The 27,012-nt window shown below is 39.7% G+C and overlaps 1 protein-coding gene across 6 annotated transcripts in view; it reads right to left on the bottom strand.

Moving 5' to 3' along the window:
• Nucleotides 1–12,761: 12,761 nt before the first annotated feature.
• Bdnf (brain derived neurotrophic factor) overlaps nt 12,762–27,012 on the bottom strand; it is a 56,572-nt gene continuing 42,321 nt past the window's right edge. For all 6 annotated transcript variants that reach the window (XM_058586498.1, XM_058586500.1, XM_058586502.1 and 3 more), the window contains exon 2: nt 12,762–18,885. In XM_058586498.1, the coding sequence (XP_058442481.1) occupies nt 18,121–18,885 (765 nt within the window). In that variant the 3' untranslated portion in view covers nt 12,762–18,120. The remainder of the gene's footprint in view (nt 18,886–27,012) is intronic.

Below are 27,012 nucleotides of genomic sequence, written 5' to 3'. Positions count from 1 at the left end.
TATTATTAGATGGGGCAGGTGCTCTCCTGCATGCCCTGGTCCCCGACTTGACCTCATGTTCACTTAAGATTCATGTCTAGTCCCCTGGGTATTTGAGTTTTGAAAGAAGAAATGCGAAGAGATTTAAAAGCTTATAACCTAATCTAGTTTACAACAGGAAAAGTAAATGACACTTTATGTAATGGTTGCCTTTTAATATTATTATTCCAGTTTTTGTAGACAGAGAAAGTAGAGACCAGAGAAGTTAATTAACATGCTTAAAGTCACATAGTTGATAACTGGTAGGACGACAATTTGAGGTTGGGTCTCACGGGCTCCAACTTGTATGACCAGAAAATCCCACTCTGTTTTTCTACACAGAGGCCTCCTACAGGATCTGCTTGTTAGATGGAGGCTTCCCACATGTTCTTGCGTCCTCAGGGGCACCTGAAGACCTGTCAGGTACCTCAGAGTTCGTATTGTATCAATTACATTTGTGACACTAGAAAAATCCAAGTGGAGTCTTGCTTTTCTCCTGTGCTGGCTGGCATTCTCTCTGCTCTCTGAGTCCCTAATGAGAAAGTATGCAATGATATTCAAATAGGATGGGAGAAACTTCTTTGTATATCACTGAGGTTACCATTTGCATTAAGGGAAAAGAGGCTGGATGACTCTCAGTACAGCAATTCAGCAGCCATCTGCACTTCACATCACTGGCCTGAATTTTCAGCTTCATTAAATTCTTTCAGGTCATCTGGTCCCAATCTTTGTGGTTGCCTGAGTGCATATTTATGTCCCATGAGTTATTACCATTTCTAACCTGTGCTTTACTGCTCCCACCTCCTCCTTACCCTTAATTGTTCTTGCAGTACTTCCCTTATTATTTTAAAAGTCTTTCCTCTCCAAATTATTTCTGAGAGCCCACAGGGGTTGCTGCTTGTATATCAGACACTTTGTCCTTTGGGTTTCTTAACGTGGCATCTACCTTGTTCTACCAAATATCCCTGGTGGTTCACTTTTGCTGGGCACTACAGTCTCCCACTTGAACACCACCAAAAGGTGTTAAGGCTGTATAGGGTTCCATGCAGTGAAAGAGAGAGTGAATGCTTCTCTCTCATGTTCTGTGTTTCAGCATGGGTAGAACTGCTTGGAAGACTAATGTCTTGGAGAATCTTAGCTTGGTTGTCTTTTCTCACAGTGCTCCTTTGCATCTATACATAGCTTAATTGCACCATAGGATTTGAGGAGATGCAATAGGGAACTGGGCTGGGAGATATAATACTCCCCAAAAGTTTGTTCCTGTCCTTTGATGACAAAGGATTTATCACTGAACATCTTGATGACATTTTCCATAGACTGATTTTTTTTTTCCCCTCAGGTGGCTCTTTGCTCCCCTGTGCAAACCCTTGCAACATGTCTGTGCTGGGCCTGACTAGATCTCAGTGACAGATGTGGCTCAGAGTCAAGTTGGAACCCCTGAAATCCAAGGTGGCAGTATTTTATATAATTGTGCGTCCTTGAAGCCCAAATCATCTTAAATCAGTTTATCATGCAGCCTCAATCCAGACACAAGATGGCTTAAGTGTTCCTCTGGGTGCTTGGCATGTAGCTTCAGTGTCCTCTTTCCTATAGAAGCAAATCTTGTGACTCAAAGGAGATCTGGGGCTTTGGACTTCAGCATGATGTGAGCTCAGTAAATAAGGGATACAGGACCATAGTGAGGTCTATGGTCTTGGCTCAAGGTGGGATTCCTGGAGCCAGTTTAAGCAACAAAGAGGAATGAGAAGTAGAATCCAAGGACAGGGTTATAGCTGGGTCTTAGAAAGGGACCAAGGCAGTGAAATAATGTAGGACATGCATTTTAAGACAGGGTCTTGGAGGTGTTTCTAACTTAGGAAATTAGAAAAAAATTCAAGGAGATGGAAGTGGAGTTGAGTCTTATGTAGAAGCAAGCTCAAGAGAGGACAAACCCAGGGCCAAGTGAAAGATAGGAAAGGCAAGGTGATGAGGGGAAACAGAGTGGTTAGTTCAGTACCCCAGGGCCCTGGGTACGTGCAGGAGAGCAGGGAGGAGAAGTCTGAAACCCTAGCTGAAGCCAGATTAGAAGGGACTTTGAGCATTAACACTGAAGAGCATGCGTCTCAAAGAGAAAATCCTTCAAACAGTTATTTAAAATACCAAGTGAAAACGAACTGAAATAAAAAAATAAGACCTAAGACTTTCAGACATGGTGACTATCAGGAAGAATTGGCCAAATATGGCCTTATTTACCTAGTTAGTTCTTTTCTCAAAAAAAAGCCACATCAATTTACAGAAAAGGGTATATTTTCTAAACCCACAAAGGAAATGGATTTTGCAAACAACTGCCTGTTCATTTGAAAAGTTCAAGCACACTTTCTAAAATGTGATATAATTTCCATATTTAAATTCAAAGGCACTTATAGACATTTTCTCTTGATTGGATAAAAGAGATTCAAAATTTAAATCTTATTTGTGGATTAGTTTCCTCTTTCCTCTTTCTCTTCTCTTTTTCCTTGATCCTTATTGTATTTGAGCTGGGTTCACTACTCTGTCCTAGACAACAAGTGTTTTCTTGTTCTTTAATTCTGATCTCTTCTTTTTGTTTTGAATGTTGTCATAAGCTGAGATTTCATATTCATTGTGACATGAGCCCTCAGCCATTTGGGAACCTAATATCCCTAAGCAGAGTTGAAAGGAGCAATAGAGATGACTCCCAGCTGAGAAGACTAAGGCTTAGAGAGGGAATGTGACTTTTTTTTAAGAATATAGAACCAATTCAAAGTAGGATGAAGTCTGAGCTTATTCTCTCTTACCTTGTGTTCATTTCAATGCACTAACTGAGCACATGTGCATTCAGGGGCTTTGGGGAAGAATTAGCATCTTAGAAATCGTTTAGAGACTCAGAAGATTCCTCATGAACTATTTTCAAGACTTTATTGAGTATTTAGAACTGAGGGGAACCTGAAGATCGTCAAGTTCGCCAACCACTTTGCTATGGCTTGAATGTATCCCCCAATTGATTAATTAGTTAATTTCATAATTGGTACTAGGGATTGAATCTAGGGACACTTAACCACTGAGCTACATCCCTAGTCCTTTTTATATTTTATTATAAGATAGGGTCTCACTAAGTTACTGAGGATCTTGCTAAGTTGCTGAGGCCGGCCTGGGATTTGCAATCTTCTTGCCTCAAGCTCCTAAGACATTGGGATTACAGCTATGCATCACTGTTTTAGTCAGCTTTTATGTTATTGTGACTGAACTACTTGACAAGAACAATTTAGAGAGGGAAAAGTTTACCTGGGGCTAACAGTTTCCGAGGTCTCTTTCCATAGTTGGCCAACTCCATTGTTTTGGTCCCATCACGTCAACACAGCACATCATGGCGGGAGGGCCCAATGGAGGAAAGCTGCTCTGTTCATGGCAAGGTCAGAAAGCAGGGAGAAGGGGAAGGAGCCACAGGAAAGGCTAACCCTTCCAGAGGAGGCCCCAGTGACCTACCTTCTCAGTCATGGCCCACCTGCCTACTTTTACCACCCAGGCCATTCAAACTAGGATACACCTTTCACAATTCAGTCATTTTCCTACAGAAACACAGAGCCTTGGGGGAGAGACCTTATATCCAAACCATAAGAGCCACCATGACTGACTGTCCCCCCAAATTAGTATAATCCCCAATACAACAGTGTTTGAAGGTGGGACCTTTTGGGAGGTGTTTAAGTCATGAGGACTCTGCCTTCATAAATAGATTAGCACCATTATAAAAGGACTTGACAGAGAGAGCTTGGCCCCTTTTCACCCTCTGTCCCTTTTACCACTTTAAGACACAAGAGTTCCTTCGCTCCAGAGGATGCAGCATCAAAGTACCATCTTGGAAGCAGAAAACAGCCCTCACTAGAGAGCTGAACCTGCTGACTCCATGATCTTGAACTCCCCAGCCTGCAGAACTGTGAAAAATAAATGTCTGTTAAATTGCTCAGTCTTAGGCACTCTGTTATCATAACACACACACACACACACACACACACACACACACACCACACATACATACACACACAGAGACTAATATACTCTCGCAGAGGAAAAGATCAAGGCTGAAAGAAATGAGGGGAACTTGCCCAGCTGACATGGCTGGTGAAGGGGCAGAGCAAGGTCAAGGATTCCAGTCTGCTGACTCCCAGGAGCACATATTCCTTCTGTATATGCTCATCCTAATTTTTCAAAGTCTCCATTTCAAGAATCCATCTCTTTACAGTCACATATACTAAAAGGAATTCCACTTCACAATGCCTGGAAGAACATCAAGTGGAAAGTATCCAAACCAAGGAGAAACCATTCCCTTCATTTTCCTCTGCATGGTCGGTTCAGACTGGTGTGTGGCAGGGGAGGAGGTGTGGAAGGCTGGATAATTTGGTATCAGCAAGTTCTTTATCTTTCTGTACCAAGAAAGTACCACGGTTACTGACTTTTTGGTGAAACCAGAATCCAAAGCCATTAAAGTGGAGCTGTGATTCTGGAGAAGAAATAACTTGATCCAGCAACTGCAAGTTTATTTGTACAGTGCTTCTGGAGGCGTCTTGTTCTTCATGGTCATAAATTGAACACATTACTGAAGCTCCATGGCCCGACTATGTAGCAAGTAGGGGGTGTGCACAAGTGTGCACATGTGTGTAAAAGCACTGTGCAAACACTAAAACATGTACAAAATGAAAAATAAAACACAAATCCATGGCTCTTTCCCATAGTATTCTGTCTTTCTCCTCTATCATGGATTAGACCCAGAGAAAAATATGGGTCCAAATCTCCAGATTTTAAGTTTTCAACCTTGCCTCTCTGGTAAAATCACCTGGAGTTTTGAAAATAATATTGATGCCTGAACTTTACCTTCAGAAATTCTGTTTCACTTGATCTGGATGAGGCCTAGATATATGATTTTTTAAAACTCCCCAGATAGCTAACTTACATCTAGGGTAGAAAATTACTCACATATACTTTGTTGTTATTGTTGGTACCAGGGATTGAACTCAGGGGCCCTCAACCACTGAATGACATTCCCAGCCCTATTTTGTATTTTATTGAGAGACAGGGTTTCACTGAGTTGCTTAGCACTTCACCCTTGCTGAGGCTGGCTTTGAACTCGTGATCCTCCTGACTCAGCCTCCCGAGCCTGGGATTACAGGCACGTGCCACTGCACCTATCTTACATATACTTTTAAGTAGATTTTCCTGACTACTGAGATCCATTCTTGTGCTATGATTATTTTGTAACCATTTATGGCCAAATACACTTAAAATGTAGACTTCCACTGCGTTCATTCAATTTAGTAGAAACTTGTTGAATGCCTTCTGGCCCACAGCCAGATGGACTGCAATAGATGCGTGTGAATGGAAATGTCCTCTGCCCTAGAAGAGCATAGGGCAAAATAAAGGGCTCGGTCACACAAATAACTACTGTCTAGTTACTAAAGGGAGCAATTACTTTCTGCTAGAAAAATTCTAAGGGCCTCTTGGAATAGAACCTTAAACATTCTGTAGTGTGTAGGAATATTTTTAATAATTTTAGGAGAAGATTCCTTTGTACAAGGAAACCCACTTGATTGAAAAGTTGTTTTGATAAGTCCACCATGGTTTATCAATAAGTCTTAGACTAGCATTTGGGATTGGAAGATAGAAACTTCTCTACATAAGAGAGTGGGAAGAGGGGATCAGGGATGAATGCTATGTGGGGTAGTGGTCATAAGAACACTCAGTGAGTTTCTGACCAAGAACAAGGGTTCATAGGTCATTTTTAATAAGAATTTTAAAGACAAAATATTATGGAATATAAGCACCATTTTCCATACTTACTAAGAAATCCATGAAATACACATTGCTCATTAATGATTTGATGAGAGTGGATTCTGAGTGAAAAATACAAAGAAGCGCTGAATGCCATTTTGAGATGGGCAGAGTAAAGCCAGAGAATGCACAAGGGTAAGATTGCCAGTCACTGGAATTCAAATTGCAAGGCATCCAGTAAAATTGAACTTTTAGTAGGAACATAACTTAAAATCACATCCTAGAAGAATTTCAATGGCAATCTGACTTATCTGTGCCCTGACAACAACAAAGAGAATGAGATGGACATCATGGTACATGTGTGAGTGCGCATATGGTGTGAGGCTACATTGTGTACAACCAGAGAAATGAAAAGTTGCGCTGCAATTGTGAACAATGAATCAAAAAGCCTTCTGCTGTCTTATATACCTAATTAGAATAAATAAATAAATGATTTTTTTTAAAAAAGAGCCTTTCCATGTGTCCAAGGGAGGAAAATCATATCATCCATCTATCCATCCATTCATCCATCCACCCACCCATCCATATCAATGTATCTGTATTAATATGGCACATTGGAAAGTAATGTCCTCTGAGTTTATATTATAATTAGGCCACTGCTTACTCATAGCCTTCAGCCTTAGTTCCCTGAGAAACGGTCACAATTAGAGCTACCCTCTATACTTCTCAAGTATATACAGTCATTAAACAGAAAGGACCACCCTGGATGCTTTTGGGGTCAGTAATTTGAGGGTTCCAAGACTGTGTGCACCTACATAGACCCTTAGGGCCTTAGAACATTCCTCTCAGTCTATTTCATCCCTTACAGAAACACTAGGCCTTATCCCTGTGTAGTCCCAGTAAGGACTACATCCTCATCTCCACCAACTCTGTGCATTTGTGTATAGGTGGGTATGGTGACTTGCATGATGTGATACTCGTGTCTTCACCTTCACCTTCATGATTGCCACTGAACCTTCCAAAAGATCGTTCAGCTCTCAAGGAGGATCAGCTGGAAGGGGACAAGAACAATGGATGGGAGATAGTGAGTCCACTGGAAGGTTCCTAGAATATTTCAGGTGAGACGTAATGAACACCTGAGCTGGAGTAGTAGAAAGGTGAGCCAAAAATGGAAGGAAAAACTGAAAGAGCACAGAAACAAAAACAACAGGACGTTCTGACACCTGCATTTTGGTCTCCTTGACATTGCTTCCATTTCCTCTAGGGACTTGTCCTGGATAAGGGTGAAACTGGATGCTCCTTGGCAGTTTCAGATGACACCACCCCTAACTTTCCATTGGATAAGAGAACGCCCAAAATAGCCTCTGGTCCCACAGGCTGGTGATTACTGGGACTCAGATTCCTATTCCAAAAACATGGGGAAGAGGCGAGACACTTGCCCACTTACCCTCTCACCAGCTGACCTGGGGCATTAGCACCCTGGTGCCTGCTGATGCAGAGCATCTGCCAAATTTGATTAGCCCCGTGGCCTGGCTAAGCTGAGCATGTCCTGCATTGCTGCTAAAAGAAACTCTCCAGGAAGGGGCTGTGAGATTCAGAGATTTTCTTTTTCCTACTAAGTGTCAATTACTACTGACTGCTTGGCGGTTTGAGACAGGGTGGGGAATAAATAAAAAGATCAGAAGGAGCAGAAGACAAAGCCAAATGTTTACTTAATGGTCACTTCTGGAAACAGAGAAAACACTTCAAAAAATCAACATAGATTGGCTTTTTCTCTTCTCCTTGCTTGAACTTTTTAAAGTCCTTCGGAGTCCAGCAGAATAAACCAAGCATTAGTGAAATGACAAGTAGGGGCGTGTTGCTGGCTTGGAGCAGGTTGTTTGGAGGGGGGGCAGGTAATGACCTGCCTGTGAGAAGTTCACAGAGCTCTGTCTTCCACCCTTAGTATGACAGACAGGACCCTAGTTCTAGAGAAAACTGAATACAAGTAAGAGCTTAGCCGACTAGGGTCCAGTCATTAGAATCTCATGACCGAGTCCTAGCCCCCAGGTTAGGGCCCAGCTTCGGCAGGCAGAATTCTCTTCTATCTCTGACTCCTGTTTTCTCAGCAGAAGAGGAATCTAGGGCAGCAGTTTGACCCTGGATGGTCAATAGAACCAAAGAGAAGTTTTTGAAAATATTTTCTAGGGCTGCAGTCCCAGAAATTCTGATTTAACTCACCTAGGGTGGGACCTGCTGGGTTATAGATATTTTTTAAGGTTTTCTACATGATTTGAAGTACAGGTCAGAATTGAGAGTAATTGGTTTGACTGTTAAGACTGGGGCTCTGGGGTAATAGAGATGTGGCTTGAAATCGAACTATCTTTATTAACTGTCTGACCTTAAGCAAGTTGTTTAGCTCCTGTGTTGTCCGTTTCCTTGTCTCTAAAATTACACCTGCCTCGTGGTCGATGAGTATTTTACATAGCATGCAAAGCATTTAGCATGACATCTGGTACAAACTAGGGATTACTGTCCCTTGCCAAGGTCTTGTCCATGTGCTCAACTAATTCCTACAGTAATCACCCTTTACTGGGCTTCTCAAATGTGGATTGTCTATCTGAAGCCCATGGACATCACTCTCAAGAGACATGTCTACAGACATGTTTCGCCTGTTTACCCTTAACTTCTGCTCAACCTCAGGGCATACCTAGTCCTCAGCACCTTGATTTTGCTTCTTGATCTACTCCACCTCCTTCAGGATTTGTTCTTAAAACCCGGGGAAGCTAGGAAAGCAAGCTAAGTTCATTTTGGGGGGATCAATTCTATTCAACTGTCAGTTATTACATAGAGCATGGCCTGGAGAAGGATTCCGAGGCTGAAACTGAGCTCAGGTAGGACTTAGGTGTGATGTCTGCCATATATGGAAAAATGGAGGAGAGAAGGCCTGTGCTAGTATCTGAGACCATTGCAGACCCACAGGGCTCTGATTATTGTTCCCTCTCTTCTCTACAAATCCAAAATACAAAATAACTTTGCAAAGTACTGACCTGGGAGAATTGGGCATCCCTGAGTTTAGCAAGTGGTTTCAGAATACTCTGCCTGTCTACTCAATCCTAGGGACCAACAGGAAGCCTTTTGGATTTGCTGTGAGGTTGAGGATGACAGCTGCATCACTCTTAGGTTTTGGAAACAGTTGGCACGAAGTACAGAAACTCTGCCCCCAGATTGTTCTGCACAGAGCAGTGTGGTGTCCACTTTGGGAGGGGGCCTTCATGCAATGTGTGCCTGTTTGCGTGTTAACCCTTGAAAGAGCCAGTCAGTGCTCCCTCCAAAGCTAAAAATAAGGACCCCTATTTTCTTCCCTTTCGATGGAAGCCAAAGTCCTCTTCAATATGACACTAACTTCTTTCCATTCTTTTGGCTTCTGTATCTCCCCAACCATCTGCACACTCTTTTGATTGTGCAAGGGTCGGGAGAGTGGCTCCAGATCTAAATTGCATAGATCCCAGCCTCTGCTCCACTACTAATTAGTATTGCAACCTCTGGCAACTTGATCAATTTCTCTGTGCCCTAGTTTCTGCGTCTCTAGAGGAAGAGCACTAAAACTCCCACCTAGTTTATGGATTGTTAGTGGGTAAATCTGCACAAGGTGCTTAGCACTGCCTATCTGAAGCACGCTCTGGTCACCGTCAGTGTGTGATGAGCAGGAGGCACATCTATGGTGGGGGAAGAAGGCTGATGCCAAGGCTATTTTCAGAAATGTGACTGTGGCCCTGATTCTCTCTCATACTATGTGAGTTCATCCATTCCACCCTGGCTTCAGACATCAGCATTCGGCTGGGATGATACTCAGAGGCAATAGGCTTCATTTGGAATATACCATCTAGAAAAGCGCCTCTAGTGTAGTATATCTTCTCCATTTGTCTTATGTAGAAGGCTACCACTTAACTACTGAGCAGTATTGCTGACGTCTTCCAAAAGACAAGTAACCCTGGATACTGACATAAACAATATGAGATACTCCCAGGAGTTAAAGAATATTAGAAAAAGAATCTCTGAAGTCTGCTGTAGGTGAGCCCAGTTTATCGTGTTTGTAAATACTTTTTGAGGCTTTTGTGTATACTCCTCACTTTTCCAAGTGCTTTATGTGCATTGCCTCTTTCGATTCTCACAAAATCCTGAGGAGAGTGGTAATATTTTTACCTGTTGTTTTTTTTTTTTTTACATGAGGAAATGGAGGCACAGAGAAGGTAAGTGACTTTCCCATAGTCACAGAGCTAGAGAGTAGCAGAGCTAGGATTCAGATCCAGGGGTCTGTTCCAAAATCTAATGTTAACTACCATACTATATGCACTCTGAGTGGTGAAAAGTTGGATCCCAGAGGAAACAGAGCCCGGTGGGCATGAAATGGGAGCAGAAGTGGATTGACCTAGAAAGAAAACAGGAGTTTCTGAGAGACTCAGAACCAAAGGACTCTGGGCCAGGAATGAGCCAAAGTCAGATGGCTGGAATGAGGAATGCCAGACCCTGGCATGGCAATGAAGCTTGTCTCCTAAGCTGGCCAAGGCTACACTCAGAATGATTTCCTAATGGTTTATCATGAGACACTCTTGTTTTCAAGGGTTCCTCTCAAGAGGAGGATCTCTCTGGAGTGTCTAGGGGTAGAATGAAGCAAGCTGAGAGCTGCATATCCTTGGTGAAGGTATAAAGCTCGGAGGAATTAGGATGAAAGCCCATTTTGTCTCAAAGTTCTATCAACAGTGACTCTAAAGGATGTAGATCCAGCAGTTTAATCTACCGTTTCCTGAATCTTCAACTCAGCCAAACACACTAGATCTTTCTTTGCCAGGCATCAGGGAATATGGCACATATGAGAGGAAGAAAACATAGGTAAGTATCCTTGCCTGGCTTTGAAGAAGATTTAGAACCAAGCAGAAAGAGTCTACGTCTTGAAGATCAGTGTTTTCTGCCTGGTTATGACAGAGCTGGGGACATTTTTATAGTTGCATATGAAAACCTTCCTTGGGGCACATTCCCTCCTCTTCAACCCCCATCCTGCCCCATGGTGCTCTCTGATTTCAATCTTGTGGCAATTGCCAAGTAATAAGGTCACCAACAGTAGAAGGATACAGGAGATGGACAGTGAATTATCTAAGAATGTTCCCCCAGCCTTTCTGGGCTTCTGAAATCTCTTTCATCTCTTTTTTACTGCAGATGATGAAGTAGGAAGAATGGAATTGTAGTGTCTTAAGGCTTGAATTTACCTCCAAGACAGTATTGTTCAGCCTCTTCCTGTGACAAACAAGGGCTTAAAGGCTTAGGGAGAAGAAATAGGCTGGCCAGCCTAGTTAATGACTGAACTAAAAGGACTCCTGGCTCCTAAGCCAAGGTTGTTGGAATTCAGTTTTCCATATTGCCTAATGGGTGGGAAATAAATTTGGATACCTTCTTCTTCATCCCACAATCAGAAAATCTTCAGATGCAGTTTGAAATTTTAAAAGGGAAGGAGTATGCACACATAGAGACATACACATATACACAGAGATGGTACAGGGAATGGGAATAGATTATCATTTCCAGAAATTAATTCCTACCATCAGGAAAAGGTATGTCACAAAGACTGGGGGTGCTCTTTTTATTTTCAAAGGGATCATCCTGCAGGGGTGAACTTAGGACTCCTCAGCTAGATGTTAACAGCTGATTAATTCAGAATGTTTATTTAATTTATGACCAATACAGCTTTATTTCACCGAGAGAGAGGGCCACGTTTGGCATGGGCAAAGCCCAGCTCCCCAGATGGAATAATCTTTTCCTCATTAATTTGCTGAATGTTGCTTCTCATTTCTTGCAGTTGTTCCAAATGTGTTACAAACGACTACCTGCTCTGGTTCCTGAATCTGCTATTGCTTTGAAATGAAAGGAAAAAACAAAAATGGTTGGCTATAAATGGCAGTGAACTTTTACGATACACATTTCCATGCTTGCTTTTAAATCACCAGTGCACCCTCAGTACCCATTGCTCTTCTGTTTTAAGAAATAGAAATATATAGGAGGTTTGAATTTTGTTTGCGGGGCCACGGAAAGAGGTGGGTGCCTGACTAGGATCAGAACTCACAGTTCCAAATTCTTGGGCTGTTCCATCTTCCAATTGTGTAGAACACATGGAAGGCTGATTGTTGAATCCCTTCTGTCCAGTGATTTTCAAATTTGTGTGGACATAGAATCACCCGGAGATTGTTAAAACAGATTGCTGGGCCCTATCCTGAGCATTTAATTCAGTAAATCTAGGGTGGGGCCTGATAATATGGTTTTCTAACATGTTCCCAGAGATTCTGCTACTGCTGCTGGTTGGACACCATGCTCTGAAAATCACTGTGTCAGTCCACTGGCAAAAGACATAGGCACTGTGTGTACTGTTTAAAAGTTTGTATTTTATTTCTTTTTCCTTTTTTCCCTTTGACATGCACCAAATTTCAGTTTAGAAACTATTTTTTAAATATTGTGGCTCAGTAGAGTGTACAGCCTGACTAAACAAATTTGTGCACTGCAGTACTTGATATGGATTTTTCTAAAATGTGAGCACTTATGCTAGACAAAAATATTTCCCCTGGGTTCAGCCATTCTACGCAAACCAGCTCCTGGTTTCTAAGGAACCATTTGAAATAGAATACAGTACCAAAGTGCAGAGCTGTGGAAGAATCCTTATGTGCTTTCTAAATGTGGAGTGTACACCTCAAGCTCAGTATTTCAACTAACCCTTTTTGGTCCTTTACAAACTTAAGACATACCCTACCATTAATTAAAGCATTTTCTGTGAGATTTTTTTTTTTTTTTTTCAGGATAGATGGCACATTTTTCCAAAGGAAAGTACTTTTGTTTTGCCAGATTAAAAAAAAAAAAAAGCAGGTCACACTTGAATATATAATGAATGCAAAGGCCTTGTTTAGTGTGTGTGTGGTAGCATTTATTAATTGAAATATTAGCTTTTACAATCCATGCTACTGACATTATCAAGTACACACAGGATTTATTTTATTCAGAAAAGCAAATGGTGGGGTGGTAGTGGGGAGTTTTCTGCTATGGCGATTGGTGCCTATAGAAGGGGTTGAGGTAAAGGCCTATAGAAATCCTATCACATCGATAGCTCTTTTTGTTAATGAGGAATATAAGGTGTAAGAGACCACAGTATGTTTCTGTTAATATTTAAATATTTTCTTCAGGAAATTTACTGCATCTAATCACACTTCAAAAAGCAAGGAGTTTGCATTCATTCCCCCCCCCCCCCTATGGAGAACAGTGGCAAGAATTGAAAGAAAAAATGAAGATGCTTAGAAGACTGGAGGCAGAGGTACAGGCAGGGTGCTTACTAGCTGGAATGGCCATACATTGGAGTGGACTGGTGTGGCTGCATCCACTCTAGTCACTATACCTGGCTCTTAGGTAGTGAGTTCACCAGCCCCAGTTAGTTCAATGTAACCAACAAGAACCAGAGTCCTAGCCACTCTCCCTACCCCTTCTACCCCCAATCAAAAACCACTCTTAAAACAACAGTTAACCCACAGCTAAAAGAATGGCCCAGGTTTCATCAAACACTAATTTTGCTTTGAGGCTGGATTACATTATGCATGGATCTTTCTATGCTCAATACTTATCTATCTGTACTTCTGAACATGCATTGTTTCTCATCACTCTTTACCAACAATGGCTTACCAGAAATGTAGCTATTTCACTAAAACTGACTGACAGAGTAAGCTCAATGCTAGAACCCAAGAGACAGGAATGTTTTCCTTTAGGCATAAGTCCTGATGCTGCTGGAGTGCTGGCTGAGCAAGGACTGACAGTTTTTGGTGGTTCAAGAGGTGTTTGACACATATTAAAAAAAAAAAAAAGACATTTTACCTAGAGTCTAGTAACCAATTAAATGAATGAGGGACAACTTAACTAATTCCTTCTAAGGTTTAGTTCAAACTCTTACTCAGAATTGTGATATTATTCAGGGAATAAAAAGACTTCATAGACACAGCATGACCACAGAGGCTTACTAATATGTCTAAAAAACAAACAAACAAAAAAAAAACAATAGATGAAAGCAATGATCTGAGTCTTTTCCAAGATTCTTAATGATTAAGCAGGTTTACCTTCTTACCTAAAGAATGCAGTACAAATTGATTACTCCCGTCAACTCCAAGTTAGTTAAGTTAATGGATAGCTCCTTTTCATTGTTGTTTCTCTGACCTCGTCCCCTATTGAAAACTTTGTCATGTTTACCAAACTCCATTAACTTCAAGTAATTTGAATGACACATTTGATTCTCGATTATTCCTCAACCCTTCATTTAAGTTAGTCTTTTTCAACTATGATAATTGGTTAAGTCGGAAGTATAACAAAGTTCTAATTCCCTGGCTGGGCTGTCATGTCTGGCAAGTCAAGGTCTTCTCTTCCAGTGCAAGTAAATTCACTGGACAGATTATAATAGAGCAGTTCATCTCATTCGATCTGTTCTTCCATATACACAACACAAGTCAATGTTTGTTATGACTTTCCTGATCCTTATTTATAAGACAATACAAGAGGAAACCATGTGTGTATGTTTGAAATAGAAATGATACATTGCACAGATATAGTTCACCACGTTCTGGGATGGGTTGTTCAGTGTTCAAATGGGGAGTCTGAAGAGTAGGAACAGATGCTTTTTTTCCTTAATGGCCCTTTCTCTAGTTTAAAATCTTTCCATTTATTTCCCTAAGATTTAGTGATAACTTTAAACACTTTAACTAAATTACCCAGCGGCTTGGCAGCCATCACGGAGGCAAATCTTTTTAGAAATCCTAGCAATCTGTTAGATCATGGGTACTATGATATAAAATCTTCGTGTTCCATGTACAAAAATTAAATCGATGCAATAGATACAAATATGTGCTGCAAATGGCATTGTTTCCAAACCAAGGGGACATGACCTATCTCCAAATATTGAATATCTACATTTTTTTTTCCAGTAGTTGACTTTCTAAATTTGGGCCAATTTATTCTCATTATCCCTAAATAGACCTACTTTTTTTTTTAACAGTTATTTTATAGTCAAATAGAGCCAGCCAGCCCTGATTCATGGATCTGGATGTTGCTAGGATACATGGTTTGGTATTTGATGAAAGTATATCACTTCAAAGGGAAAAACTTTCAAGTGTCCTAGAAAATGACATTCTGTTTTCCACCCTGGAAGACAGAATCAATCCTAGAGCTTCTCAGAAGCTCACAGACTGCAGGATTGGCCTTCCAGTGCTTTGAAATTAGCATCCTCTCTGGAGGGCTATTCAATTGCTGCTACTAGTCAGGTTGATCTTAAAGCAAGGAACACACGTATTTATAATAAAACACGTTTTCATGTTTGTTTTACAGTGAAGAGAAAAAAACCCAGAACCCCCAGATTTTATGTACTTTGAAAATATATTTAAAAACATTAAAAATTCTATATTTAAAACATATATTATATGTTAATTGGTACACTTAAATAGAACTTGTATTTACAATAGGCTTCTGATGCGGTTAAGTTTTAATGCCAAATTTTTTCAATAACATAATTATATAAATATACTAAAATACAATAAATATTTTTTCTTGTTTTACATGGTGAATAATATCTTTACCATAGAGAGAACAAGGCCACAGACATTTACTTACATTTTCAATGGGAATCACCATAAAAAAGCAACAGGCCTGCTGCCATGCATGAAACACTTCTGCCACAAAGAGACCACAGCAAGACTTTAAAAACAAAACAGAACAGAACAGAACAAGAACGAACAGCAACAGAGAGAGAGAGAGTTTAACAAAATAAATCTTAGTTCAACATAAACCACCAAGCATGTGACTGTGATGTATCTCATTGGGTAAGGGAGAGCCACTGACCACACAATTGCTGAAATGTCTCCTGCGAAACTTAACAGATCTGGCCCTTGCAGTACCTTAAGATTGTGGATAGGGACTTGTTTGTTTTTTAAATGTTGTCCCTCAAAAGGAAGCTGCGAAAAGTTAGCATACAGCAGACATTCCAAAAGCATTCCTTACAGATGAAAAATAATTACAAAGATAATATTGTTGAACGGCACAACAAAACAAACCTATACTACATAAAGTCTTTCTTCATTTAAAGATAGGTATTCAGGTTGTACTCTAAAAGACAGGCTACCTCTAAACGAAAGACAGAAATTTGCTGACAGCATCTTCACTCCCTGGGTCACAATGGACATCCTTGTTTGCTTATTCCTCACCCTGCAACAATTGCTTGCAGCTTTTTCTGATACTCTAGAACACTGTCCCAGGTGGTAAACACTATCATTTCCAGGTGTGGAAGTGAGCTGAATGGGTAGATAGGCTTAGCACTAATTTTCACTGGGATCCACTTTTCCCAGGAACACTATTTCAGATTCCTAATTTGACCTCTCCTAACCCAAAATGGCAGAGTTGAAGCAGTGACCCTCTCCTTGAACAGACAGAATGGGCAGGAGGTTGCTGTGACCTTCACTTGGGGAGCAAAGCTTTGTCAGCTCTGTTCTGGCCTCTTCTATGGAGCAAGGCACCTTCCCAAGTCTTGTCTCTGGACAAGATTTCTATCTTTTCAGGCCTTCATCATTCAGCCTGAGTTTGGGGGCCTTTTCCTGTTCTCTCCTTTGACCAAAAGTTCTCAAAATATAAAACCCTGGTTTCCTCAAGTGCAGTTTCAAAGCAAGTATGTGTTCTTGTAGCAGACATCTTCTATTTCATTGCATCAATCTCATGATAGCAAATGCCACATTTGACTCCAAATCTGCTCCAGGCTAGTCCAACTTTATGCACAGTTATCCAGGAGAGGAATGGAGGGCATAAGTCAGCTTGGGTATGGTCCTCCAGTGGAGAACCTCTTGAGCACAGTTAGATAATGTAGGCACTTAAAGCATGAGGTCCAAGCAACTTAACACATGTCATTCCAGAGCCACCTCTGAAGGGTGCTTCTGAGGCTTTCCTTTTGGAAAGTCTTAAGGGTCATTCCCCACCTCTACCTAGGCCTTGGGATGGCCACTCAAAAATTCTTCCTGCATTGCCCGGAAATGGTACATTCTACCCAGCCTCCATAGGGCTGTTTAGACTCATTTCCCTGGCATGTAGATTCCTGCTCTGATCTAGGTGTTTCTGAGTTCATACAGAACTCTACCTTTCACTTGCAAGACACCGTGAAGTCTTACCATATTTTTTTAAAGCATTACCATGATTTACCCAAATGTTTACTCCTCATAAAAAAGAATTTTGATTTCTGGGTTACTTCCTGATGTTCTTTTTTCTCTTCTTTAAAAAAATAAAAATCACTGTTTCCACAAGTGCCACAATGTGACACAATTTATTCACTTGTTCACCACAGTGGTAAAATATTGTAGGGCACGCGATTCATTTTTCTTCCTTAAGACAAAGCAAAACAACGAGGGAATCAAAGGGGAGGAAGGGAAAGAATGTGCTTTGAGCAAACGTAGGTTCTTCCAATAAAAGATGCTTTCCCTAACCCACATCCAATGGGTTGGAGGAGGGGGATCTGGGAGGTGCATCATGGGAAGTGGAGTGTGAGCATTTTATGCAGTTGCCTTAATTTTTATTCACTTTTCAGTCATCTGATTGATATTGCAAACAACTTTACAACATATAAATGTATCTTTTATAAACCAGAATAGACACTGAAGAAGTTCTTTGCCCATCCCTACTCCCTGTGGGAACTAAAAAAAAAAAGAAACAAAACAAACAAACAAACAAAAGAAAACACAAAACAAACAAAAATATACCCCTCCCATCCCCCATCCCCCTAAGCCAGTAAAGCAATGACAACAGCACCTTGACATTGTTTTAATTCCAACGCTATCAGAAGTTAAAAGCAGTAAAACAGATATAGTACTAACAAGAACGAAGATACTTACTGTCTAAAATGTAAACGGAATGTTTTGGTTCAAATTTTTGTTTTTTTTGTTTTTTTTGTTTTTTTTGTTTTTGTCTGTTTTCTGAAAGAGGACAGTTTATTATCAATTCACAATTAAAGCAGCATGCAATTTATTATCATTTTTTTTAAACTTTTTATGTTTTCAATTCTTGGCAACGGCAACAAACCACAACATTATCGAGGAATGTAATGCAGACTTTTTAAAGTTGTGCGCAAATGACTGTTTCCCTTCTGGTCATGGATATGTCCAATAAATAGATTGTAGAACCACTGTACTGTATAAACTTCATTTATACATGCAGTTCATAAAATTATTTTTTTCTTAACTGAATAATTTACCCTGTTATGTATATATACAAATAGAATAATTTTTGTCTCAATATAATCTATACAACATAAAGCCACTATCTTCCCCTCTTAATGGTCAATGTACATACACAGGAAGTGTCTATCCTTATGAACCGCCAGCCAATGCGCTTTTTGCTATCCATGGTGAGGGCCCGCACGTACGACTGGGTAGTTCGGCACTGGGAGTTCCAATGCCTTTTGTCTATGCCCCTGCAGCCTTCTTTCGTGTAGCCCATGGGATTGCACTTGGTCTCGTAGAAGTATTGCTTCAGTTGGCCTTTTGACACAGGGACTTTTTCCAGGACGGTGACGGTTCCACCCGACATGTCCACTGCAGTCTTTTTATCTGCCGCTGTTACCCACTCACTAATACTGTCACACACACTGAGCTCCCCGCGGCGGGCAGGGTCGGAGTGGCGCCGGACCCTCATAGACATGTTTGCAGCATCCAGGTAATTTTTGTATTCCTCAAGCAGGAAGAGAAGAGGAGGCTCCAAAGGCACTTGACTACTGAGCATCACCCTGGAAGTGTACAAGTCCGCGTCCTTATTGTTTTCTTCATTGGGCCGAACTTTCTGGTCCTCATCCAACAGCTCTTCAATCACGTGTTCAAAAGTGTCAGCCAATGAGGTGAGGCCTCGTGAACCTGCCTTGGGCCCATTCACGCTCTCCAGAGTCCCATGGGTCCGCACACCTGGGTAGGCCAAGCTGCCTTGTCCTCGGACGTTGGCTTCTTTCATGGGGGCAGCCTTCATGCAACCAAAGTATGAAATAACCATAGTAAGGAAAAGGATGGTCATCACTCTTCTCACCTGGTGGAACTAAAGGAGAAAGCAGAAAAAAAAAATGCAAAGAAACTGGTTAGGGCTTTTTTTTTTTTTTTCTTTTTTCTTTTCCTCACAGGGATACTATGTGGCCCATCTGATTGTAATTCCAGACTATTCTGCGGGGTCAAGGTTTTTTACATCTTGGTGATCAACTCCAGCTGCACTAGACACAAATCAATGTCAGTAGTGTGCAATATGTGGTTTAATATAAACCAGAAACATGCAGTGTTCTCCCCAGGACTTAGCATATAAACCTGAGATTAAATGGCTTCTAAGCAAGTGAAAAAAATTGTGGCTTCATTTCTCCTCTTTCCTCCCACTTTAGCAGCTTCATAAGTTTAATTTTTAATGATCTATGCTCATGCTGTCACAAGAAACACAAAATCAGAAATGTTACTAAGCAACAATTGCAAGCGAAATGTTTTTTTCAAGTTAGCAATGCTGTCCCTTTGTAGGAATGTGTGACAAAAACAGCAGTGGCCTGAGGGATCCGATGAATCTCTGGCTATGTGATGCCTAGTCATGAACAGCCATCAGAGAGCTATAAGGAGCCTTTACATTATTTTTCTTCTCTCACAGAGATAATCTATTATAGTGAAGATGACAGATATTTCTACTGGATTTTACAGACAGGGAAAACAAAGACCATACAGGACTGGCCTTGAGTCATAAAAAAAAAAAAAGTTTATATTAGAACTCGGGATTCTCCAATCCAGTGTTCTTTCCACTACACCTGGGTGGTCATCACTAAAAATGTTTTGCTTATTCCCAAACAGAAATCATTTTCTCTCCATTCATTCTAATGATGTTTCTATGCCTGAGGCTGATGTCATGAAAACAATGTGTCAACTTAGAAAAAACTGGAAAAGTCAGCATTAAAAAGGAATTTAAGTCAATTTCAAATGCCTCCCATATGCAGACTCCGTGTTTATCTCCACAAATTCTCTGAAGCCCTCACCCTTTGACTTTTCTGCCTAGTATACTGATCTAGCTAGAAAGTTCAACTTCTCTTTTTATTGGTCCTGTGTGTGTGTGTAAACTCTTGAGTTTATCACGACTTTAAAAAAATCTGAGTTGTATTTTACACACTTTGGAATAGGCAGTTTATGCTTCTTTCTGTGCGTTTGAAGTTTCCTGGGAAGTCCCTTAATGGCACACCACAAAATTAATCTCTTCCTGTTTGCCAGAGGGTTTTTCTACTAAATTTGGCTCTACATCTGCAAGCATTCTCTATGAAGCCAATTAGGATAAACGAATAAGTAAAATGAAAACATACCTATGGACCAACCCAAGGTCACCGTCAGGTGTTGAAGGACTTAAGAATCACTTACCTGAAGTACTGTGTCCCTTAGTAGTAAAGAGTAGCATTCCCCAGCCCTGACACTCTAACTTTATTTATTCCTACTTATCAGTTCCAGAGCATGGACTTATAAAAAGACAGACATACTCACATGTGCACACGTGCGCATGTGCACACACAAACACACACACACACAAAGTGTCATCATGCTGTGAAAGTCCCTAGGAAAAGAGATTATTTCTGCCCATTAAGTGTTACTAAACACAAAGCCAACCTACCTCCAGTCATTAAGCCATAGTGCAGAAATGGCTGAAGACTTTTGTATTGAAAAATCAAATGTTTCTGTGCTCCACTTTTGAAAGAGAGAACATTTTCTACCACCAAGAGACTATATCATCCCTAAATACCAATTTCCTGGTAGATTCACTCTCAATTTGCACATAAGCAAGCATACTCATAAGTGTATGGACAGCATAGTGATCTGAGATTAGGAAGGGCAAATTGGTTTGTATTAAATGTGGTTGTTCATTCTGCTAATATTTAAAGTTTTGTAAATATTCTGGATTCTGCATCATCAAAGAAATGGATCCTCCAAGGAGGTTTCTATTCTGGGCAGGCGGTATTTCCACCATTCAATGAAAGAAAACCCTTTCTCCTAATAATCCCAGTCCAAATTAAAATAACCCCATGGCATCCTCATATTTAGGTCAATTAAAGAATGCAAATTTAGGAGACTTTACTATAGTCGCCTATATCATATTGGTGGAAATCTGCTGTTATCAATAATTTTTAATACCATTACTTACAAATCTATGATACCATCAATTTAAAGCCCACCATTTTATGTACTGCCAAAAAAGAAAACTGCAAACTATTGCTTTGTGTTTAGAACTTTTATTCCATATTTACAGAAAGAGTTATTTTTGACTTATCTGGAAACATTTTTTTTCCTATATAATTTTGTGCATACTTTTTAAATAAAGCAAAGTAAATTTCTTAAGGCAGTGGCAACTATGCAGTGACTAGATAACCAACAATAACGAGATAATATCAAGATAATGGAAGATGCAAGCCCACTGGACAAATGTTTTTTAAAAAGTGAATTTTAGAATGAATGACATGTAAGTTTAATAAGTGTTTACTCATACTAACTGTGTATAATGGTGTGAGATACTGAAGCATCTTACTTTATTATCACTACACTAATGAGTCTTTTAAAGATACCTTTTTCTATCCTTGACTTGAGGTTTACTTTGCCTTTCACTGGTCTCATTTACCTTTTTATTAATAGCTTTATTAGAAAAGTAATTCGTGCTTTATGGATGATTTTCTTATCAGTGCCACAAGCAAATACTCTGAAGAAACAACTGGCATCTGAATAAATATCATTTGGCTTTCATTGTAAGTCCAAACATGGCAGCATTCAAAGTTGAACATCAGCAGAGATTCAGTTATTAACTACATGCTGATAAAGTCAAACCCCACACCACCAGCCCTGCCCTCTGAGTGGCACTTCTGCAAGTCTATCTGCCTACACCTAAGGACCTCAAGTAAATGAATGCAATACCAAACTAATACTTTCTGTCCAAACAAATGGTACTTACCACCTTTTCTTTTTTTAACAACATTTTCTGATATTTTTGGCAATCCTAGTGGAGGCTAGAAATTCTGGAATGAAGTTTGAGAAGACATGAATTGCCTAGTCATGTTTTCCTTCAAAATATTTCTACTATCAATCCCGTTTTCTCTACCCCACTTCTCCACCTTGGATCAGCCCTCACCATCTTGTTTTGTGACTACAATGTCCCTTTACTGTATTGGATATCTTTATAGATCCTTTCAACTCTGATGAACATTTCCTGATGGACCACTCTCATGCTATGGTCTTACACAAAAATTTGCAATGGCTTTTTTGTTCCATCAGATCAAATCTAGCCTCATATTCAACACTGTCCAAGATCTGGCCTCACTCTACTTAGCTAACTTTCCCACATTACTCAATGCTTCACTTTCTTATTATTAGTGGTTCATCACTGCTGATCTGATCAGGCCAGAGCGCTTTGTTGTTTGGAAGTGACTTGTTTTGCTTATTTTGACAAGTCAATTGATTGATCAATCAATCAATCTCTCCCACCCTGCTTTCTTCTCTTTCTTTCACTAACTCTACCTAAATCTTGCTTACCCTTCATTGAACTGGTCTAAGCATCATAGCATACCTGCCACCTTCTCTAATGAATCTAGTACACACTGCCTTTCTTCTTTAAAATTCCCCATTATTACTTTATTTAGAACTTCATTCCCTACTCACTCATTAATGGCATTTGCTAATTAAAACTAGTCTTCAGTTGGAAGATAAACTCTCTGAGGGACTGGATCATGTTTGATCTTCCATAATGCTAACACAGAAAATTTAGTAGCAGGAATCAGTAAAAACTTACTAATAGGTTTATTAAACCAGGAGAAAAAGACAGTTCTGACATAATTTTCATAACAAGCCTTTTTCTTTGGAAAAAAAACAGTGAACACAGTGAAAGTTTCAGGTAAATTATGGGCTGTACTAACCTAAATTATAAGCTCTAAGGAATTTGACAAATGGCAATTATGAGCCACCATTTCTTGAGTTCTTTGAATGGGGTAAAACTTTGAATAATTAAAAAGCAAACAATGCTACTATTAACTACTCTGCTATATCCTGTGTCGCTCTGTTTCTAATGGATCTATGGGAGACTTGGAAAGTGATCAATATTAGTAGTAATAAGAGCAGAACTTAGAAATTTCAGTCTTTTAGCTTCCCTTTTCTTGTACTTCAGTGCTCTTCAGTGAGTAATCTTATATACCATACTTAGAAATTATAAAAGATTAAGAGTTTTCTGCCCCCTGAGATGAGTCTTGATCAATCAAAAGATACAGAGCCTGTGTAATATTGCTGAGTAGATCATTAGTCTATATATCTATTTTTAGTTAATAAATGCATTGGCACTATCTATTTTTTTAAAAAAAAAATATTTAAATACCTTTATTTTATTTATTTTTATATGGTGCTGAGGATTGAACCCAGGGCTCACACATGCTAGGCGAGTGCTCTATCGCTGAGCCACAACCCCAGCCCCGGTACTATCTAATTTTGTTCCAAGGCTCACAACAACCAACTCAACTACATTTATAAAATGCTAGGAAGATTTTCTGAGCCCCACTCTCAGGAAATTCAATAAAATATACAGGGCTAAAACAGAAAATCAACAAAGTAGAAAAGAAGTTTAGCTTGAAGCATGACTCACAGGTCTTACACCTTCAACAGAAAGAATATCCATCACAGCATGCTTTCCTGCTGTATAGTAGGACAATAATTCACATTTTTCCAAAAGACTACAGAATATTCATAAATACCATCTAATTTCACTGTTATAAGGAGATAGGTGTTGTTATTCCCATTACACAGATGAGACAATTATACTTTAGAGAGGTCAAGTAATCTGTCAAATGTCACTAAGCTAATAGGTCAGTCACCCATCTCTTTAGTCAAGCTTTACCATGCAGTCATGTTACCAGTTTTAGAATACTAGGCTCAGGGAAGAGAGATGCTATAACAAAGAAGGAGCTTGTAAAGCATGGACACAGTTTTCTGTGGTTGTCTATAACCTTGTGTCCAACTTTCTAAAGGCAGCACCATTAAGACACTACTTTGCAGGATTGGATTAAGCATGATCCCTGGGATCCTTCAACTTGTTAAGGCCTGATTACTCTAGAGAATGGAATTTCAGATAATTCTTTCTCCGTTAAAGAGAAAGCTTTCCAAAAAAAATTTAGGCATGTTAGAACCTAGTTTCAAGGCCAAAATAAGAAGGGGAACCAAACAACATACAGGTAATTCAGGTATATATAAAAAAGAAAATTAAAAAAAAATAAAAGTTTTGTTTGTTCCCCTGTCCTCCTTGGTTTTGTCTGTGAGCATGTAATCAAAGAAAACATGGTTTAATGATATGGTGGCTCATTTTGGACAGCTCCACAAATGACAAGAATGATTATAAACACTTTAATAAAATCTTGCATTAATATTTAAAAAGTATTTCATTTGCATCTAGTTTCACCACAGCCATGTATCCACTTTCCTTTTGTTTGTTCAGTTATCATACATGGAGTCTATTTTGCAGTCTTACAGCCTAGGAAAGAGGCAGGACAGAATTGTAACTAAAATATAAAGATAGAAACGTCCCAGGAAAAGTATAGTAAAATTCTGGAGTGAGAGAGAAGTTACTTCCAGGAAATGAAGAAATGCTTTGTGAAGAGAGGGTTATGAAGAATTTGAATATATCCAAAAGACACCAACGGAGGAATGGCAACTTGATGAATGGTGTGGAGTTTGGAAGACATGGACTAAGCATTTGCAGAGGAAAGTTCTGGACTAGAAATAGTAAGAAATAAGATGGAACAACTGTCAGGTTTTGGAAGGCTCTGAGGGTGATAAAGAGATTGGACATTGCCTTATGGATACTGAAGAGTCATTGAAAGTTTCTGAGCAGAGGGATATTTCAAGAGGACCAGTTTATTACTACATGCAAGACTGATAAACTGGAAGAAACAAATTATTTTACTGATTTCATTCTTAGTGACTATAAAGCCTTAAAAATAAATACTAAGCAGCTACTCAAGTGTGGAGCTATGATTGGCTAAAGAGGATCTCAAAAAGAAAAGTGGGTACAAAGAAGTATGCAGACCTGAGTCTTAACCATGTCTGGGTTGGTAGAAAGAACAGAATGAGGAGAGGTGGAGGTAGGTGAAACTCATTCCATTTATAATTACACCGATGACTGGTTCCATGGCTCAGCACTTTTAATTCAAAGATCTCTAAACACTTTGCAAATATTAAGTAATTAAGACTCATAGGACCCTGGAGGTGCAGGTAACTATAATTATCCCTGTTTTGTACAGGAGGAAAGAGGATCAGAGTTTTTAATCAACTCATCCACTTGCTGTGGTTCCCCTGATAGAACAAGATCAGAACTCAGACTCTAAAGAAAACTAGGCGTTCACATAGAGGAACTAGATTGTCTCATCCCTGTACATTATTTCTACATGATTTTCTCTTTGAATATGTATTGTTTAGCCCAGACTACACAGACAAAAAGACTCCCACATGCTCCTCAAAGAAAATAAAAATTGAATTCCACAAATAAAATGGAAAAAATAATTATTACATATGCTTACCTATTTATTTGGATAACTATTTGATTGAACTAATAAATATTTTAGAAAATGATATTAGATAATGCGGATGTTCCAAAGTTTTGAAGGAAGTACCTTAAAAATGTACTTTCTAACCATAATGTAATTTATGTACAAGGATATCCAAATTGTTTCTCTGATGGTTAATTTTAGGTGTCAGATTGACTGGATTAAGGAATGCCTAGAAAACTAGTAAAACATTGTTTTGGGGTATGTCTGTGAGGATGTTTCCAGAGGAGATTGGCACATGAGTCAGCGAACTGAGAAGTCCACCCTCATTGTGGGTGGGTACCATCCAATTGGCTGGGGACCCCAGATAGAACAAAACCAGAAAACAATTTGGGGTATCTCTTTCCTAGAGCTGGGAATACACTCTTCTTTTCCTTCCCTTGGACATCAAAACTCCAGGTTCTCTGGACTTTCACCAGTAACTCCTCAGGTTCTCAGGTCTTTGAATCTAGACCAAGTTCTACTACCACATCCAAGGAGGCCTTATCTTGCAAAGAACCTGACACAAAACCTCATTCTTCATAATTATGGAAGCCAATAAGGGGCTTACCTAATAAGCCCCCTTCCATATACTGATATCTAGCTCCTAGGTGCTATTACTCTGGAAAACTCTAATATAACTTCCTACAAAACATAGTCTTTCATATCAGTGTACTCTCAGATCCTCTGATTTGCCACAGTATTGAGTGGCACTTGCAAACATTACTTAACCTTCCTAAGAGTGCCAGGGAAATTGCTGATTCTCAGTTCACACCTGGATTTATATCTTTGTCAGCATCATAGTTGTAGTTCTGTGACCTGCCTCTACTCTCCAACTCTACCCTGAAAAAAAATAAGAATTTTTCTATTGGTAGGAGACCTACCCTTCTTCAAGAGTAAAACTAGACCACATACCCCTAACGACAGAGATCAGGCATTCTCCCCTGAATTACTACCTAGAGCAATTTATACAGCATGTTGCATATACTAGGTTCCCCAGTCACTGAAAGGCTTAATTCTCTTTGTGCTGGTATTACCTGCATAGTATTTAGAGAGGTGCAGTTAAAGTTAGGTGGAGGTTTTTGTCAGTGAATATTATGTCTCTTGCCACCTGACATCCTAGCCTCAGACAAGGCTGCCACCATACAGAGGGGCCCAAGTCTTCCATCATTGTTTTCCCTGGAAACCTACTGTTCTACTGTAGCAAATGAAGCTTCTCTGAATGCCAAAGCCATCAGAGCTTGTAGTCCCATCTGTGCCTTACACTTCTCTTTCTGTCACAAGCAACATTGCCCAAGTAGCATATACTTCTAGCCTATAATAAAAAATTCTTAGCACCAAGCATAACCAAGTCACATATCAAATGAATAGGGTGTCGGAAAATGCTTTTCTAGGTATTCTTTTTTTTAATATTTATTTTTTAGTTTTAGGTGGACACAATATCTTTATTTTACATGTATGTGGTGCTAAGGATCAAACCCAGTGCCTCGTGCATGCTAGGCGAGCATTCTACCACTGAGCCATAACCCCAGCCCCTCTAGATATTCTTTAGAATTACCATTTTTCTACTTTACAGGATACAAATGGCAGTTAACACTCAATTAAAAAGT

The sequence above is a fragment of the Marmota monax genome, unplaced genomic scaffold (assembly GCF_021218885.2).
Source record: "Marmota monax isolate L192 unplaced genomic scaffold, Marmota_monax_Labrador192_F-V1.1 WCK01_AAM20220418_F8-fsc00135, whole genome shotgun sequence".
NCBI classification, from domain to species: Eukaryota; Metazoa; Chordata; class Mammalia; order Rodentia; family Sciuridae; genus Marmota; species Marmota monax.
The sequence above is the reverse complement of the archived record's forward strand: the minus strand, read 5'-3'. Positions and strand labels throughout refer to the sequence as shown.